The sequence below is a fragment of the Rhipicephalus sanguineus genome, chromosome 1, assembly GCF_013339695.2.
Source record: "Rhipicephalus sanguineus isolate Rsan-2018 chromosome 1, BIME_Rsan_1.4, whole genome shotgun sequence".
NCBI lineage: Eukaryota > Metazoa > Arthropoda > Arachnida > Ixodida > Ixodidae > Rhipicephalus > Rhipicephalus sanguineus.
In genome coordinates this window covers 160,694,728-160,713,481 of record NC_051176.1, presented here as the reverse complement: position 1 = coordinate 160,713,481, position 18,754 = coordinate 160,694,728, and the positions used below count along the sequence as shown (strand labels likewise).

The 18,754-nt window shown below is 47.8% G+C and overlaps 1 protein-coding gene across 1 annotated transcript in view; it reads left to right on the top strand.

The window, feature by feature from the left end:
- The window catches only part of LOC119401269 (nose resistant to fluoxetine protein 6-like), a 67,276-nt gene that overhangs the window by 26,064 nt on the left and 22,458 nt on the right, over positions 1-18,754 (top strand). The window contains exons 2-3 of the mRNA XM_037667963.2: positions 11,340-11,551; positions 13,080-13,282. Coding sequence (XP_037523891.1) covers positions 11,340-11,551; positions 13,080-13,282 — 415 coding nt within the window. The remainder of the gene's footprint in view (positions 1-11,339; positions 11,552-13,079; positions 13,283-18,754) is intronic.

Below are 18,754 nucleotides of genomic sequence, written 5' to 3'. Positions count from 1 at the left end.
ACGATACACTATTTGCTGTGGCCAGTCAATATAGTATAGTCAACCGACTGTACCTTTAGTGCTCCATGAGTTACTCATATCGCCTTGCGAGCTGCTTTTTTCTGTTGGTCTCGCTGCCCTATGACAAAAAGTTAGTTTGTTTCATCAAGCCTGTGTGATGCCGTCCTTCTGCAAAGATTTCACGAAGGCACCGGGTGAAACGTTCTCCTTACCACGTTTAAATACAAAGCAGGCGCTCCTATTAACGCGATAGCGTTAAAGATCTCGTTTCGCAGAAATTCCGGTGTCGACGTCGTTGGTTGTGAGCGAAAAATCATCATCTTGTCCGTGACCGAAAAATCGAGAAAGATGCAAATAAAATAAACAGTAAAAACCTTCGGGTTCAAGTGAGAATCAAACCCAGGCCGTCTGCGTGGTAAGCAGGTGTTCTACCACAGAGCCACGCTATATTTTGAAACTACTTCGGAAAAAAACAAAAAACACTATATGAATGTCATGTATAGTGGAAGGAGTCTCCTTAACGCATGTAATATTGCGTGGCAGAAGCGTAGAATTGCGCCAGGCGTCAAAACATGTGAATTGCGCAACGAGTGGGTTTTTTAAAGGACCATCCATTACAAAGCGCTCAGACATATTTAATCATCATCAGCAGCAAAAACATCAACAAAGAGAACAGCTGCGTAGTATCGCGTGTTGCCTTGCGGACCCGTAGTGTGCCCTTCACTAATTCGCAAAAGGAACAATTATGGCGTAGTGGGCACGTAACAAGTGTACTTGCAGTAGGCATTCTAGGATACCTTGAAACGGCCAATGTTACGCGCACAGTCGTTCGTTTCCTTACGGCACGGTTGAGGCATGCACAGAGAACCGAAGCCAGGCTAGCAATTTAGAAGGCGATGTGCACGGAGCCCGATTATGCTATCGTGTTCTACTCTTGAAGGCGAAGCTCAAGCGACCTTCAAGTTTTTTCGCCTGAAAATATTGTACGGACACTTCTGTATGTTAACCTACTATATTACATGTACTCCAACCAATTTCACATTTATATAGATAGCCCTTCGACTATGTCAACCTGCACTGCTGCGGCGTCCATTTTGTGCACTTTCAAAAAATTCAAGATCATCGCTGTCACAGCAGTGAAAAAGGTACATGTCGCCCTTCGTAGCAAGTGCGTCAAGAGACACCAAATTTTTTCTCTATTGTCTGTGATTCAACGGCAGCTCTGCAACTTCTCGTATTGGCTCTGCGTTGTGGCACGGGCACGTGAACAATGGATGAGGGTATTTAAAGCAGGTAGCATAGGCCATGACAGTATTTCAGTGGCTACCGGGGCACTGAAGCATTATTGGCAATGAAAGTGCTGACAAAGCTGCCCGCGAAGCACATGAAGAAAATGGGAGCACAATGATTCCATCGTCGAGATCAGAGGCAGCACGGTACCGATGCCCATACCGTCACTCTAAGAAAACGGAACGCATCGGAATGCACAGCTATTACCTGGTTTTACTCGATGGAAAGAAACGTTTGTATGTTGCCTCAGGCTAAAAGATTCTTTTATAAAGCCGTGCTCATGTCTGGTTGGGGACATTTTAGATCTCGATTATCGTCTAGAAAGCACAAAGTTTGTTGATAACGGTGGGCCTCGTGCACGCCGAGTGAAAAACAGGAGCAACAAGATACTCCGGGTGTCTTGGAGAAAGAGGGTATCGGAGGTGGATGTTGGCGCTGATGTTGGGAACCGAAGAGCGAGCATTTCCATACGAAAGGACTTAGCTCCTGCGCATATCGTTTCCAATTGCGCGCTGGCTGACTGACTGTTGGTGCTGGCAGCTGCTTCCTTTTGCTCCACTGACAAGGGCACACGCTTCCGCTGCTGCAGAGCGGACGCGCATATATAAGACGCCGCCAGTGTACGTGTCGTTCTTCGCGAAACGCGTCTACGCGGTGGCTCGGGTGTCCGCGCTGTTGCTATAAAAAAACCCCATCGGAGCCCGAACCTTTCCCGCCTCCGGTCATCCATGCGTGCGGGACAACAAAGCAAACGCGACGGACGCCAGCTGCGGACGGAGAAAAAGGAAGTTGCCGAAGATATCGCACGGATGGCCAACGTGCGCTGCACGAGCCACGCTGTGCATGTGTGCGGGAAGGGCGCAGTGCCCTCAGAACGCTCCCGTCTTCCCTATAACACGTTACGCGAGTGCGACCTCCTTGTCCGAGGTTGTTCTTGTTTTCTTCTCGTTCGGTACATGCTCGCGTGGCCAGAATACGTCGGCATCGTTCATCGCGGCCAATGCGGTCGCATAGATATCGTATATACGCGTACGGCATGCACAGCGGGAGAGTGATGGCGAACGGATTTTCCTGATATTTAGAAACGGCCGCAAGAAACAAAACAAGGCAGGAAGAAAGCCAAAGAAATGCGCCAGGCCGTGAATGACAACGCGGAAAATAACAGGAAAAAAAACGAGCATACAGCGACGACGTCCCGCGGGGGATAACGCGGCTCGTTGGCTGTGGAGGACTGAGAAGCGTGACCGCGTCTTGTTTCTCCGGCTTTCGGCCATTCCTGTTGCGTTATTTCGAACCTTTTGCTCATAGAGGTCTCGCGCCGAAAAAGAACGAAAAAGCGCTCAAGTCTGATAAAGTTGACGCCGCTTAGTTGGGTGTGCGAGACGCCCACTGTTCGCTCCGATTGCATACACACGGGGTCCGCATGCCCGCACGTTGGCGCCTCGGAAATGTGCCTCCAAAGAAGGGCCGCAATCCTGTCTGCTTTGGGCACGTATACGTTGTTTGCGCGAATGCGTGCAGCCGTGCCGTATGCATAATAGGGACACGCAAGAAAAGAAGCTCAGCGCTCTCAGCAGGAAGGAAACGCTATCCGCGCTCAGCTGGGCCTCGAAATTGCACTTGCGAGACTCCTGAAGCGCGCGCCAAACTGACAGTTTTCTCCACACGATGAATATGGCTCGCACAAAGCGAATCATTCAGGCAGTGCAGTTTCCGAGTGCCAAAAGCGTCGCTTCTCGCCGGGTACACTCGTACAAGCACAGCGCCAACGCAAGGCTACACAAAAACAAGAAATAGCCGAGGACCGCTACGTTGACCCAGAAGAAGTTGGTTTTCGCTTACAAGGTAATAGAGACATACTTTCGCAAAATACACTTCAAAGCGAACAATAACTGGAAAATTTTAGAACTGCTAAGCAGAAACTGCTCTCTGCTACCACATGTGAAGAAAGAAATGACCAGACGGATGATATATGTATCTTGCCAACGTCCAATTAAACAAAGGCTCAGGGACGTTATTTGTCATTTTGACGCGCCTTTATTGTTATAACTTCCAAATTCAGACCGAAAGTATGATGACGCGTCAGTCATTTGAATCATTCGTGCCGTTCCTATGAGGCCATAAATTAACACAGTGTACGGTGTGCCAATTGAGGCTGATCAGGGCTCTACCTGGATATGTAGTTGGTACAGATCACATGAATGGCGCAGTCTGCGGGTATCTCAAGGAGGTGATTCTAAGTATTCGCTTTTTGTCTGTTAGATTTTCTAATGAGTATCTGTTCTCAGTGTCACGTAAAAAGCTGTACAAAGATGTTTGTGATGCAATTTTACCCGTCCCTCTGTACAGAGCCATGCACAGTAGAGGCCAAGGGCAGGACGTGCTAAAAAGGGTTAAAAGAATGCAAGTGGCGCCTTCCACGAAGTCCTTCTTCTTTAAGCTTCACACAGGCACATTACATGTCAAGGTATTCCTTGAGGAGCGTGGTTTTTTCTTACCTTGGGGCTCAGACTGCCTTATCTGTAATAAGCCAGAAACTATTGACCATGTTTTCTTACATTGCTGGGAGGGCGTGTACTTTTGGGATGTACTACAGAGGACAATCAAGAAGGAATTCCCGTTAGATCAATACGGTATCAGGTTTCTCCCAATAGATAATGAGAATGGATTGCCGTTAGACTTAATAATGTTAACCGGCCTCCACTGTCTATGGCGGGCTCGTATGGCAGGATTTCACCACGATCCAGATGCAAGGCCCGCAAGAATGTACTTTCGAGAGTGTATGTCGAAATTTGTTGAATTGCAGAAAACGCAGGAGATTGTACCTGAGTGGTTATCGAGAGTGGAACCCTTGACAGTGCTCAAGGAATTTTAAAATTGATGTCTGTCCAGTAGGACGGACAACGTTTGATGTTATTTATTCTATGTGTTTGTGATGTGGTTTATGTCTGGAAGCAGGCAATAAAGCAAAAAAAAAAAGGCGTGGCTGTGTGGTAGAACACCTGCTTGCCACGCAGACGGCCTGGGTTCGATTCTCACTCGGACCCAACATTTTTATTATTTATTTTATTTGCAGCTTTTTCGATTTTTCGGTCACGGACAAGATGATGATTTTTCGCTCACAACCAACGGCGCCGACACCGACGGCGGAATTTCTGCGATACGAGCTCTTTAACGCTATCGCGTTAAAACATTTGTGTTATCCCTTTCTCTACCCTTGTGGGTAGAGAAAGGGATACCCCTGTGTCTGCTCTGCCCTTGTGTCTGCGCGCCTTCTTTTCTTCTTTGAGGATCATGTGGTAACCACATTATAGCTTTCGTGTGTGTAACTGCACGGCTCCGACTGTGGCGGGTGAGCTAGGCCGCACTGCTGTAGTGCCCCTCGAGTCCTCGACATATACCAAGTCTCAGGTCATGTAACCTGTGCTAGAACAAGCTGCAGTAGTACGTGTTAATCATTAAAGTGAAATTACTTTGCTTATTTTATAAAAATCAGTATCTAGGCGGGACCCTGAATTTCGTTGTTGTTGCACAAGTGGTTCCTACAACTTCGTTGTTGCACATTCAACTTACACATTCAAGAAAAAATTTCGTTAACATAGAAAGAAAGAAAGAAAGAAAGAAAGAAAGAAAGAAAGAAAGAAAGAAAGAAAGAAGAAAGAAAGAAAGAAAGAAAGAAAGAAAGAAAGAAAGAAAGAAAGAAAGAAAGAAAGAAAGAAAGAAAGAAAGAAAGAAAGAAAGAAAGAAAGAAAGAAAGGAACGTTTCTGAAGTGTTCCGTTTTGTGGAGGGTTATTTCGAACGCGGCGTTGCTGTGTTTATAGGCGGAAGATGTCACGTTGTATCGCAGCGTAACGCGGCGAAGTTGCGTGTATATCTAGGGCCGTCGAAAGTACCCAGTATGCCGACAAAGACAAGATGGGAGTGGATAAAGGAATGTAAGAGGGCTGTGGTATGTTACGGCGCAGCAGTCGCCTTAACATAGTTCCACAACACCGCGATTCAATGGGACTAGTTTTATAAGCACGCTTCGTCGAGTTTCTGCATTAGGTTTTTGCACGACGACGCGACTACTCTCATTATTAACGGGGACGTTTTTCTGGGAATTCGTTATAGTAAGGCCTTGCACTCGACGGTGCTATATAGGTTATATATCTCGAACGAAGTATACGTCTAGCGAACTCGTGATGCACCCCTTCGAGGAAAGGATGCGTCAACATTATTTTTATGTAGTGATCCCCGCGGACCTAGTGCGAGGAATGCGTGTTTATATACGGCTCAGAATAGAACGATTCGAGGAAAGAAGAAATCTCGCCCGTCTAGCTGGGAGGGCGAAATTGCGCACAAGCTCGAGATATTCTCGCTGCGAACCGGCGCAAATAAAGAACACACTATGCCGTATACAATACACAACCTTTGTCGAAGGTGCACGTATCTTGCGGCATCTTGCCTCCACAACAACGCTGGACCACACGGAAAAAACGGGGGTGCTATCATGCACACGCCAGAAATGGAGAGCGAGAGACGAGCAGCGCTTTGGCCGTGTGCGGTGCGAAAACAGGCAACAACAAAGAAAGAAAAGAATATAACCAAGAAATAGGGAGAGGGAAGCGGTGTACGGCTCTTGGTCGAAAAGATCTTGTTTTGCGTTCTCGTTTCACGCGGTGAAGGAAACGCACGTATCACAATATCAACAGCGAAACGACTAAATAGAGAAACGTCTGGCCCTCCTTTTTTGTCCGGCCGTTCAAACGAATCTGCCCCTTTTTTTGCCGTCCGCTAATAAGGAAACACTTTCGAAACCTATATATACGTACTATACGCACCTACGGTTCATGCACGTTGAGGCTCTCCTTTTGTCGCATGTATTGACTGCGCTGTCCAAATTTCATGGAGAGCGGGAGTCGTGGGAGCGGGATATCTTTAGATTGAAAGGCTCTGAAATTCCCGGCGCCGCAGTGCAACACACGACACGCAACGGGATTTTTTTGGCATTTATTTATTTCCGGCGACCTACTCTGTACTTACACTGCTTTCCATTTAGCTTATCATCCTCAGTGACCCCATTACTGCCATCATTTCGAATGTGTGCATGCCACCTTGGCGTAAAGTTAGGGACCAGTGTGCTTTGATCACATTATATGTACCATTACACCCATTATTTATATTAATTTTTAGAATCTACCATACGGAAGTAAACGAAAAGCGACACCCAGTACCAATTACTTCCCTGCCTTCGTTGTTCCGGTTGAAGACTCGCAGAAGTTGAATATAAGAGAAAAACGTCTGCTGCCAAAATGACCAACGTATCTTGTTAAGGTTGGTAGAGGTTGACGTGTCGTGTCAACAAGAAAGCGCGAAAGCTGCCGGTACAAGCCAAGCTCGCATATGAGCGCAGACGTCCCCGCCTTTGGTTTCGCGCAGACTGGGCTGCATGCTAAGCACATAACATTGCGAGTGAGAAAATACAAAATATATATATATTGAATATTATACAGGAGGAATGCGGGATGGGGATCCACGCAGTGAACCAGGACACAGAGAACATTTTCGGCTCAAAGAGGGCGCTCGCATCTCAGCGACCTCTCAACCAGACACAAGGTCGAGGTATGGCGTCGACGCTTCTGATGGTTCGTCCTTCGAGACAATCAGGATTACAAAGAAAGCCCAGTACAGAACGCGATGTGCGGGCTCTCGTCTAGGAGCAAAAAAAAAAAGAAAGGAAGAAGAAGAAGAAGAAGGCGCAAGTACAAAGATGAGGTGCCAGGGGTGTTCGGAGAGGCAGAGCACCGTTGCCTGCGTCAGGTCATGACTACGTATGTGGCCTTTCCTTTGGCCACGGCTTCTTCGCGATCATCGCGCGGCCTACTTAAGCCTGTTTCACATGCGAGCGACCGAGCGGCGGGGCCCGCAGCGATCGAGCGGCAGCAGGACGCTCGGACGCGGCTTCGTTTCACATGCACCGCTCTTGCGCGGCGCGCGCCTCTGCGATGCGCAGTGATGGTTGTGGGAAGCGCCCGTTATCCGCGGGTTTCCTTTCTCCGGGCTCGCTTGTTTTGGTGCGCTTGGGTTGCAAGTTTCACGAGCCTTCTACTTCGGTGATCAAATTTCACGCGCCTAAACCTTGAATGATGAAAATGTGCAGTGTATCAGAGTGCAATTAAACAACTTCAGTAGTCACGTTTATTTCTGTTCCAGCTTTCTTTTTTTACCACGCAAGTCATGTTGCACGCCCATACACTTGGCCATGGAAAAGCGAAAGAAAGAATTTGTTTTTGGGGTTTTAAGCTTTCACAGGGCTTTCGGTGGCTTTTGCTCTCGAATGCCGCAAGGCGCTGGTGCGCCGTATGGGCCGGCAACCGGATGCAAGCGGCCCAGTCGACGACATTGTGGGTTTGTGAAGGAGCTCGTCTCTTTTTTTTTTTTTGCCTATGGGCATTCTGCAGTAAAGTGGCGGCGGCATTTGTCGTCTTCGGGGTACGTGACCACTAAAAAAAAAAAAAGGAAAAGAAAACAGTAAACTGTTCGAACGTGCTGCACCAGAGTAGTAAAAAAAAAAACTGAAACGTCTACTGCGAACAAGTGCGGAGTGTCGTAGGTTCCCCCTGTGCGGACCTATGTTGGTGTCACGATTCGATAAAAATACAAAAGAACAAAATGACACGTGCAAACGATTTGTCTGCTTTGATGGAAGCGCAGTAAAGAACAACAAAAGGAAAAGAACGGCGTTTTCTACACTGCCAGCTCGTTGCAGCGAATGTCGTCTGCTAGCAAACCGAGTCGGAGCGAGTTCCTCCCGGCGCGCGCGGCTGCTCTCGACTCCATCCCTACGGTCACGTGCTCCCCGCGTCACTGCTCCCCCATTGGTTGACCTTGGGCAGCCGCTCTGCCGCTCGCGAATTTTTCCAACTCCGGCGATCTCCATCGCGCGTCCACTGGTCGCTCGAAAAAACCTGTTTTTGGGCTTCCGCGACGGCAGCCGCTCCGCTCTTGGAGCAAAATCGCTGCATGTGAAACAGGCTTTAGCGTGTATAGGGCACCGCGGGAGCTCTCCCAGCACGATGCTAAAGTGGGATCCTTGTCTTCGCTCAACTCTGTGTATGCGCAGAACTGGCTAAGAGTACAGCCAAACAAACTCCGTTACTTGTTTACGTCCCGCGGAAGAAGTCACGATCTAGGAACCGGATGAAAGAAAACAGCGTTCCGCCTGGTGTCACGAGCTGACGACGCTGCAGAGGGAGGAACTTGCGGCATACGTTTAAAAGCACAGAACCAGCGAGATACGGAGACGGGCGAAAGGCGGGGAGCTCAATCACTAAAAAGTCTCCGGTTTGCTACTCTGCACTTGGATTGGGAGAAAGGGGGTCGAGAAGTGTAGGAGGGTAAGACTAATAAATTAGTAACTGCTAATATAGGTGTTCACTAATATGGTAACTGCTAATATAGGCATGCGCCGAATCCGGTGGATCGCAAAAAGCGAAACAATGCATTTTGATGGCACATTGAGTCTCGTCCGGTTGAATGATTATCTCAAGCATTGCCCACTGGATTTAGCGGTATTCAATGGTAAAAAAAAAATTGGGGGCCGCTGAAGCTTCGCCTTTAAGAGTTGAACGCGATAGCGATATCCTGCCCCTGGTGCGCACTTCGAACAACACAAGTATTCAACAGAATGCGCGCACTAAGGTGTGTGCCTTATGTAATGGCTAGCATGATTTAAACCAGAATTTTTTTCGAAGTTGCGATGCACCCACTACGTGGCCTTAAGGGAATACGCGCAGTAATGTGTGCGCCTTTTTGTAACGGGTGGCTGTCTTTAAACCACCAAGTCGTTATAGGATATTGACATGGTGTGACGCCCGATGGCAACGTACGCTTGTACCACGCAATATTACTGCGATATTACATCTCGTACTGTGATACCTGTATGCAGGACGCGTATTTTTGGGAAACATTAAAGTTACCTTCAGTGCAGCTCAAAGCAGAGGCGTTGCTGTGCGGTAGAACACCTGCTTGCCACGCAGACAGCCTGGGTTCGATTCTCACTCGGACCCGACATTCTTATTATTTATTTTATTTGCAGCTTTTTCGATTTTTCGGTCACGGAGAAGATGATGATTTCTCGCTCCCAACCAACGGTGCCGACACCGACGCCGACGGCAGAATTTCTGCGATACGGGCTCTTTAACGCTATCGCGTTAAAAAATCTCGTCAGTTTTCACGGAAGCGCCTCGAATCAGCTTGTCTCTTAACTGTCACTTCCTCGAAGATAATGAAGTGGATGGTTACATTCAACAAAAGCAAAAGAATCACACATTCAAATGATACTGATCTGTCAAGGTTAAATCATTCGACTACGAAGCATTACTACGAGATAACTTGGGCTAACTTGGGCATATAGTTATGTCCTAGAATTATTGAAGACGTGCATGCGATATAATTGTGTTGTTGACCTGTACTTAAAGAAATATATTGATGTATATTAGAATCTTGCAATAACATCTAGGAGAAAGCTGTTTTAGAAATACCGAGGGTTTCCGCAAATAAACTGTCTAAAGCTTTATGAAAGAGAGAAAGATTAATGTTATGCAAAAGGCGAGGAGATTACCCTGAAGATAAATATCCGATCTCACACACACACACACACACACACACACACACACACACACACACACACACACACACACACACACACACACACACACACACACACACACACACACACACACACACACACACACACACACACACACACACAGACGCGCGCGCCCGGGAGTGTCATGTTCGTACAAAAAGGTAATTAGTGGGGTATAGATAAAGCATCGTTTCTTTTTCTTGTCATTTTACGGCGACACGCTATATTGCATTGGTGGAGGAAATATGAAATTGCATGATAATCACGGATCACTTGTTAATTCAACCGAAGTTCACTGATTGCCTTATTACCAAATTTTTAGACCCGCGTTATTAGATTTAGGTGCATGCGTTAAAGAACCCCAGGTGATCGAAATTTCCGGAGCCCTCCACTACGGCGTCTTTCATAATCATATCGTGGTTTTAGGAAGTTAAACCCCAAAAATTATTATTATTATTATTATTATTATTATTATTATTATTATTATTATTATTATTATTATTATTATTATTATTATTATTATTATTATTATTACCTAATTATTTGATTACTCATTACGAATTCGCGCAGTTACAGACGATCGTTACTCGGGGCATGTTCTGTTAGTAGTATACGGGAGTCGTGAGGCTAGCATCATTCTCCAGATTTACGTTGTCAAACTTGAGACGAGCTGCGTTAGCGTTCCTCTTGCTTTCTCTGAGAGCGTACGCATGTATCACGGGAAAAAACTGCGCGCAACGCCAACGAATTTAGTATCACAATTTTGGAACGAATCTCACAAAAGCAGTGGCAGTCGCAGAATTGCGACTTTAACTTCGCATACTCTGAACATTTAACGATTCCAGTGCAGCAGTTGCCGTCCGCGCGTTTAAACATTCTAAGACAAAGAAATTGAGTTAGTAATCAGTAACTAGTTCGTCAGTGTTCACCACATTATTAGCTCTGCGAGCTCGAATAACGCATCGCCAAGGGAGCATTCTTCTTTAGCTACGCTGTCCATTAAAATCACCAGACATATTCGATGAGACGAGCTGGTTTTAAGCAAATATATGTGCAAATACTTCATATGCTCAGTTGTGTGCGAATAAAAGCGTCGCCTATAACCAAATCACACAGCCTATGCGTTTGCTTCTCTCATCGCTCAGCCTATGAATTTCTAATTGAGTGTAGCTTCTGTCTCTTTACAGGTGTACTGGTCTTTCAGTTTATTTCTTTTGTATGAGATAAATATCCGTCTCACTCGGGTCACCTGGGATTCCTTACCTCAAACCGAAAACAGCGCAAGCCGATTTTTTTTTCGCCAGCGCGTAATAACGAGCGCCGTAGCCACGTGTAAGAATACCACCCCGCGATCCAGCGCCGATATACAGCGAGTCAACCGAACATTGTTTTATTCCTCGTGGATGCTTTACGCAGTGGCTGATTCGAACGGCAAGCCACCGCCCGGCATGCTGCAAGGGAGTGTGGCCGACCTCGGAAACTACGACGAGTGCTTGGACGTGGTGGTGCGTGACTTCTACGGCGACGTCGACTTCATGGGCCAGTACTGCAGCTTGTTTGTGAACCCCAAAGGCGTCCCCTTCTTGAGGAAGATGATCGCCAAGTTCCAGGAGCAGGGCGAGATGATGGTACGCCTATATGCCCCAACAGCATGTACTTTTTTATTTTGTTTCGAACGATGAAAAAACGCGTTGTCCCTCTTTTAACTAAGACAGAACACACAGGACACGTTTCTCCAAACGGACAACCCTCGCATAGGCTGAATGACGCTTTATATATTTATTAACTTTGGTTGGTACTAAGACAGGTAGTCGTGACGTATGCTGGTTAGCTACGGAGCTTGCGCAATTAACGAAAAAAAAATTTAAACACACATCTCAGGAACAGATTATGGGTTCCTAGGAGACGCATTACTATGCATTGGGCCTAAGAAGCCACACTCTCTGCCCTGCGTTGCTGTAGTAGGGTAAGGCGGGGCAAAATGAGACGCGGGGCAAAACGCGACAATTTGACTTTGCCGCCCTCTACAGCTAATACAAAAAGTATATTTTCTTTGTTTCTCTATTTCGGCGATAGCTGCGGGTAGTTTTCGACACTTTTTTGTGTAAAAGTTCATGATTGTTCACACCGTTCGCGCGTAAAAAATTGCGCAACTGATGCCAGTGTTTTCGTGACCCGCCGAAACGGGGCGAAATTCTGCTCGGCCAAATTTTTGCATTCATGCATGAGGCTACTCCGGCGTCCGTACAACAACGTAAGTATATGTGTTGTTACTTTATATACGACTAGGTACATGGTACCGAAAGTTTAGTTCATTTGGTGCCGTGGGCCAAAGGGCAAAATGTTTTTAATTCGGGCATGTGAGAGGGGCAAAACGCGACAAAAAGGCATTGAATTGCCTTAGAGAGTGTATTATTAAGTGAACCGTTTATTTAAGCTCATTATATATAACATTTTTTTTGCTAAGGATGGTGCGGAGGCTCAAGAGAATATCATCTAGAGCTTCCTGGGAGGAAAACGACATGAAAAAAGCACTGAATGCTTTTCAGGAGTTTCGGAGCAACACAGCGCCGGATTCTGTCTGGATTCAATGCGTGGAGTGCAAGGAATGCGCGCATGAACACTGCGTGGCGGCCCCGCAGGTTGGGGCAAAATGAGACATGTGGTGCATTTTTTGTTTCTTTTTAAAATAATACTTTTAACAGTCGCAACATGGCCATATTTATGTAACACATACCTTGTACCCAAAAGAAAGTTCCTGTGCTGACATTTTATGGCAACGAGTGAAATAAAAATAAATATTAATTATTTTCAAATTCTTGTCGCATTTTGCCCCACTCTACCCTATACTTTGCGTTATGCTTTCTTGGGCACATTACAAGGCATACGAAAATTAAATGAAAGTCGCATCAAGCTCTCTAATAGGGCTTCGTGCATGAACGTCAGCAGTTACTCTGCAAACTTCTTGTCTGTGCGTTATCCAAAGGTAGTAATTTTCAGACAGAGCCTCGTTGACACACAGAACAAGTGTCTATGGCGCTGCTACGTGCACTACTCTGAGTCTGCCGCCATGAAACCCAAGAATGGTGCAGTATGTAGTAGCCGCCCGTCGGGCCGTCAAATCAGTCCGTAAGCCGCGGCGCGCTACTCACGCAGGGTTCCAGCAACCCGATGAACTGGCTGAACCAGGACCTGTTCTTCGGCATTCAAATGGGCATATGCATTCCGTCAACGTGTTCGGGCGCCGAGCTGCGCCACATGGCGGCCACGCTGCTGCACCGGTACGGCTTCCATACTGTGGTACGCGGATGCCAGGTCAAGGAGAGCAAACCGCCCAAGCCCTACCAGCGTGGCCTGCTGTGAGCGAACTCTTTCTACCGCGCTATACCGTGTGAACTTACTGCACGCCATCACCATTTTAAGATCTGGATCTCTCTCACACACACACACACACACACACACACACACACACACACACACACACACACACACACACACACACACACACACACACACACACACACACACACACACACACACACACACACACACACACACACATATATATATATATACATATATATATATATATATATAAAGGACAGAAGATAACTTTTAAGGGCTCGTTTTTCTTTGTTAGACACAATATTAATGAGAACGAACAGACAATAATGCCAAGGTTCGGTCCCTGCCGGCGGCAAGTTATCTTTTCGTCCACTTTACTTTCTTCACATTTATATCCTTATTCCCAACCGGTCTCTAAGAACGGCTCTGACTAAAACGTCTTGCGAGCGTGCGTGCGTGCGTGCGTGCGTGTGTGTGTGTGTGTGTGTGTGTGTGTGTGTGTGTGTGTGTGTGTGTGTGTGTGTGTGTGTGTGTGTGTGCGCGTGTGTGTGTGTGTGTGTGTGTGTGTGTGCGCGTGTGTGCTTCGTTTTCATTTTATCTCTCTTTCTGTTCTCTTTCTTTACCCCTACTTCCCCACCCCTGTGCAGGGTAGCAAACCGGTCACTCGCGCCAGGTTAACCTCCCTGCGTTTCCTTTTCATCTGTTTCTCTCTCTGTGTGCATAATTAGTGACGTCATTGCTTTGAAAGCAGAGATGCTTCAGGCGAGATTTGTATTCAACAGTGCCTATGCAAGTAGCAGCAATTTGATGCGAAAAACTGTTAGCTGAGGAAATATAGCAATGAGTTGTTGCGTTTTCTCAGTTATTAGTGAAGTGACAACATTTATTTTGCTATAACTGCAATGCCCAAGGAACTGCATATGATGTTTTACCCAGGCATCCTCGTTTAGGAGAACTGAATTTTGGCATCACATCCAAGGCAACGCAACTTACCTAAGTCCACGAGCATACGGAGCGCAAGAACGCAGATTATCTTAATTAAAGCGCCGCACCATCGATCTGTCTCACGTTGGTACTGTAACGTCGATTTTGCGGCTTTAATGTACGTATTTAAATTTATCGACTCATAAAAAAACATCTAGAAATGAGACGTTCATTTACGCGGCTAATAGAGGCGACAGATAAGAGCACAGGTTTAGCCACGTACTATGTCTTGTCAGAACTGTGTTCCACTTTACTGGAGGACCCTGCAACTGCAGAAACATTATTCGAAGCTGCAGCCACCTTATCAATAGGTTCGCGCTATCTTTCTCTCCCTTTCTTTCATCCCGCATCATATATTTCACGGGTAATAGAGTGTCAAGCGTGCAGATACAAATTAAATTCGCCAATTATCGTTGAACTTCGTATGTCTCTTTCGCTCTCCCGATATGATAGGTGGTACAAGTTCCCAGCTGAGGAAGCATCGATCCGCCAGTGCTTACGTGAACTTCCTTCTGGCGAGCACAGATATCAGCGGCAACCTCCGTTGAGGCGTGAAAACAGAGCGTGAGAACAAAGCGTCCGGCGCGTCGTCGTCGGCTGCGAACGGCCGATTCGATCCATCGAGGATTTGCATGTATCTTGCCGAGCGGCCCGTACTGAGTCAAGCTACCCGTGCGGAAGGGCTGACGCACCCAGCCCGACTGCCGAGTGTCTGCAGTATCCTTAAAGTGCGACAGTGTGGCTGGGCCCGCTATTGCAAAGTTTATCCACTGTGTACGTTGTATTGAAGGCTTTCCCAACTGGCCCTTTTGATCGCGTTCGATGGTATAAGGTCGGTATGGGTTGAGAAAGTGCAGTCCTCGCGACCTACGGTTAGTAGGGTTTTTGTACTTTCATCCTGTTGCTTATACCCCTATTGGAGATTGACAACCAAACTGGTGCGTAAATCAATATAGTAAGTAAGTTATAATAGTAAGACTGTATCGTGAGTGAATTCTACGATTATATCTAAATAGTTCCATGGCATTTTGATTATTCCTTCAACATTCTGGCATCTTCTAAGGTAGATTAGATAAGCATACCAAGGAGTTGTCTTCACAAACATATCTTTGTTTGGGAATAAAGATTACGTCGCAGAAAATACATTACAAAACTTGGATATATAAAATGCACCACATAGAATGCAACGAAGACGGCAGCTAAACTATTACGAGGGTGGTCTGAAAAGTTCTCGGCCTGACGTAAAAAAAAGCATTTTGGACCTTCAAAATTATTTTTATTTTTCAACATAGTCTCCTCTTAACTCTACACACTTGGTCCATCGATATTCCAGAGCCAGGATTCCGTCCTTAAAATGACTTTGTGGAAGTCCTGAAAAGTACTCATCCACAGCAGCAATCGCTTCTTCATTTGATGAAAAACGTTGCCCACCAGGAAAGATTTTGAGTTTTGGGAACAGGTGGTTGTCCGACGGGGACAAGTCAGGAGAATAGGGTGGGTGCTCCAACAATTCGTACTTCAAATCGTGAAATTTAGCCATTGCAAGATGTCCTTTGTGCACCGGTGCATTGTCCTGATGAAAGGTGATTTTCTTCTTCTGCAAACCTGGTCTTTCCTCACGAATTTTCTGATTCAATTGAGTCAAAAGGTCAGAATAATACTCCCCAGTTATGGTTTTAGCCTTTTCAAGATAATCCACAAGCAGAATGCCTTTAGCGTCCGAAAAAACAGAGGCCATCACCTTTCCTGCGGAGGGAACTGACTTGGCTTTCTTTGGTGCAGAGGACCCGGCTTCAGTTCACTGTGTAGTGGAGCAGATGCACGAACGAGTATGCGCCTGTGAAAGAGGACGAAAAGACGACCCGCGCTCTGATTGCACGAGAGCCTGTACCGCCTCCGTCAGCGTTGCATTGCGTTGCCGTACGGTCCTTTTTTCGTTGCGACCTCGTTGCAACTTCGTTACTCCAATAAACCTCATCACATTTGGTGGAGGTTGCTGAGATCCCCAAACAGACCTGGAGCTCCGCTCTCGCAAGTTGGCCGAAAGACCACCGGACAACATGACTGACGCAGTCACTGCCCAGCCAGCACCACCGGCTGCCCCGTCCCCTTGCCCCGGCTCTACCCGTCAACGAGACCCGCCCATCTTCAGCGGAAGTGGTGAGCACGACGTCGAAGACTGGCTCTCCTTATACGAACGCGTAAGTGCCAGCAACAAGTGGGACGACGCCTCTAAGCTTGGCTACGTTATCTTTTACTTGGCTGACGTCGCTAAACTTTGGTTTACCAACCGCGAATCCGCCATCGCCAACTGGTCAGCCTTCAAGACCCTTGTAACTGAAGCATTTGGCCGACCAGAGGTCCGCAAGCTCCGCGCTGACCAGCGTCTACGCCACCGAGCGCAGCAGCCTGGAGAGACATTTCCCAGTTACATTGAGGATGTGCTAGACCTATGCAGGCGGGTTAACCCATCTATGCCGGAAGACGAGAAGATCAGGCACATCCTCAAGGGTATCGAAGATGGCGCATTCCAGATGTTGCTGGCGAAAAGCCCGACCACTGTGGAAGTGCTCGTCAGCCTGTGCCAGAGCTTTGACGAATTGCGTCGTCAGCGTTCCATCGCCCGGCAAAGTCTCCCATCACCAGATTCGATCTCGGCCGTCGCAGTCGCAAACGGCAACGTTTGCCAGGGCACACTTACCAACCAGATCAAGGACTTCATCAGAGAGGAAGTGGCCCGACAGCTCTCCCTGCTACCTCATAGCGACTCGTCCACCGCAACCCTGCCTCCGACACTGCAGCAGGCCATACGCACCGAAATTTGTGGCGCCCTCCCTGCAGTTCCGGCCCCTTACCCGCGCACTTCCATGCCGTCCCGCCTCTCGAGTTCCGACTACGCAACGCCTGCTCCATCTCAACCTCTCAGCTACGCAGCTGTGGTCGCGCGGCCCCCACCGCATCCAAGCTCCTTATCGGCACCACCCAATCCCGCCTCGCCTCCAGTTTACAGACCCCCACCACACTTCTTCCGTCCATCAGATGCGTGGCGCACTCATGACACCGCCCTATCTGCTTCGCGTGTGGTATCGCTGGCCATATTGCGCGCGTCTGCCGCCGCCGTCCCACACCTGCGTACGCCTCCTTCGGCACTCCTGCCTACGCGCCGCAACATGCCACCACATCTGCATCCGAGCAGAGGCACTCCGACTCGGATCGCCGCTCAGCAAGTGCTCGTTTCCCTTCTCCTCGTCGCCGGTCGCCATCGCCTATGCGTCGTCGCCCACCTTCTGATGAGGGAAACTAATCAGTGCAGTTCCGGAGGCAAGAACTGCAACTTGTGCGCAATTCTCAAGGCCTCCATTTTCGCCGCAAAACGTTATTGATGTCGAAGTTGAGGGAGTCGCCGCACTAGCACTTGTAGATACCGGGGCCGCCGTTTCTGTGATGAACGCGAACTTTTGTCGGAGGCTCAAGAAAGTGACAACATCTCTCTCTGGCATGGTGCTGTCCACGGCTAGCGCGCAACGCATTCATCCCTCAGCTGTGTGTACGGCGCGCGTCATCATCCAAGACATTATGTACATCGTCGAATTTTTGTCCTGCCATCTTGCTCTCATGACATCATCCTGGGTTGGGATTTCCTTTCACGTCATGACGCTATCATCGATTGTTCACGTGCGGAAGTGTCCCTTGTGTCAACATGTGAATTTTCATCTCCCGACCGTTCTCTCCTTCCCTGCAAACTCATCGTTGATGCCGACACCACCTTGCCACCGGAAGCTTCAGTCCCTATTACCCTTTCGTGTACTGCTCAACCTGACGCCACGGTCGTGTTTACGCCATCTCCATTGTTTACTGAACGCAAGGGCATCGTTCTCCCATTTGCCGTTCTCACAATTGCGTCTGGGTCAACCGTAATGCTGATTACAAACCACTGCAACTACCCCATTGCCTTACTCCGTGGTGAAAGTTTAGGATCCGTACAACCTGTCGACCACATCGATGATCTTGATCGTATAGTGGCTCTGGAAACCGGTGGATTATTGTCGGCGTCGATCATCTTACGCGCTACGCTGAGACTGCAGCTCTCCCGGCAGCGACCGCCCGCGAAGTTGCACTTTTCATTCTCCGCAGCTTCATTCTACGCCATGGTGCTCCGCGGGAACTACTCAGTGATAGGGGTCGCGTGTTCTTGTCAGAGGTCATCCAAGCCCTCCTCGCTGAATGCAACATCATTCACCGGAAATCCACCGCCTACCATCCACAGACAAATGGTCTCACCGAGCGGTTCAACCGCACACTCGGCGACATGTTGAGGATGTATATCTCCTCCGACCACACCAACTGGGACACTGTACTACCTTTTGTTACGTTCGCTTACAACACCGCGACGCAAGCGACTACCGGCTTTTCCCCGTTCTTTCTCTTGTACGGCCGCGAACCTTCCCACCTACTGGACACCATACTCCCGTACCGCCCTGATGCCTCTGAGTGCACTCCAG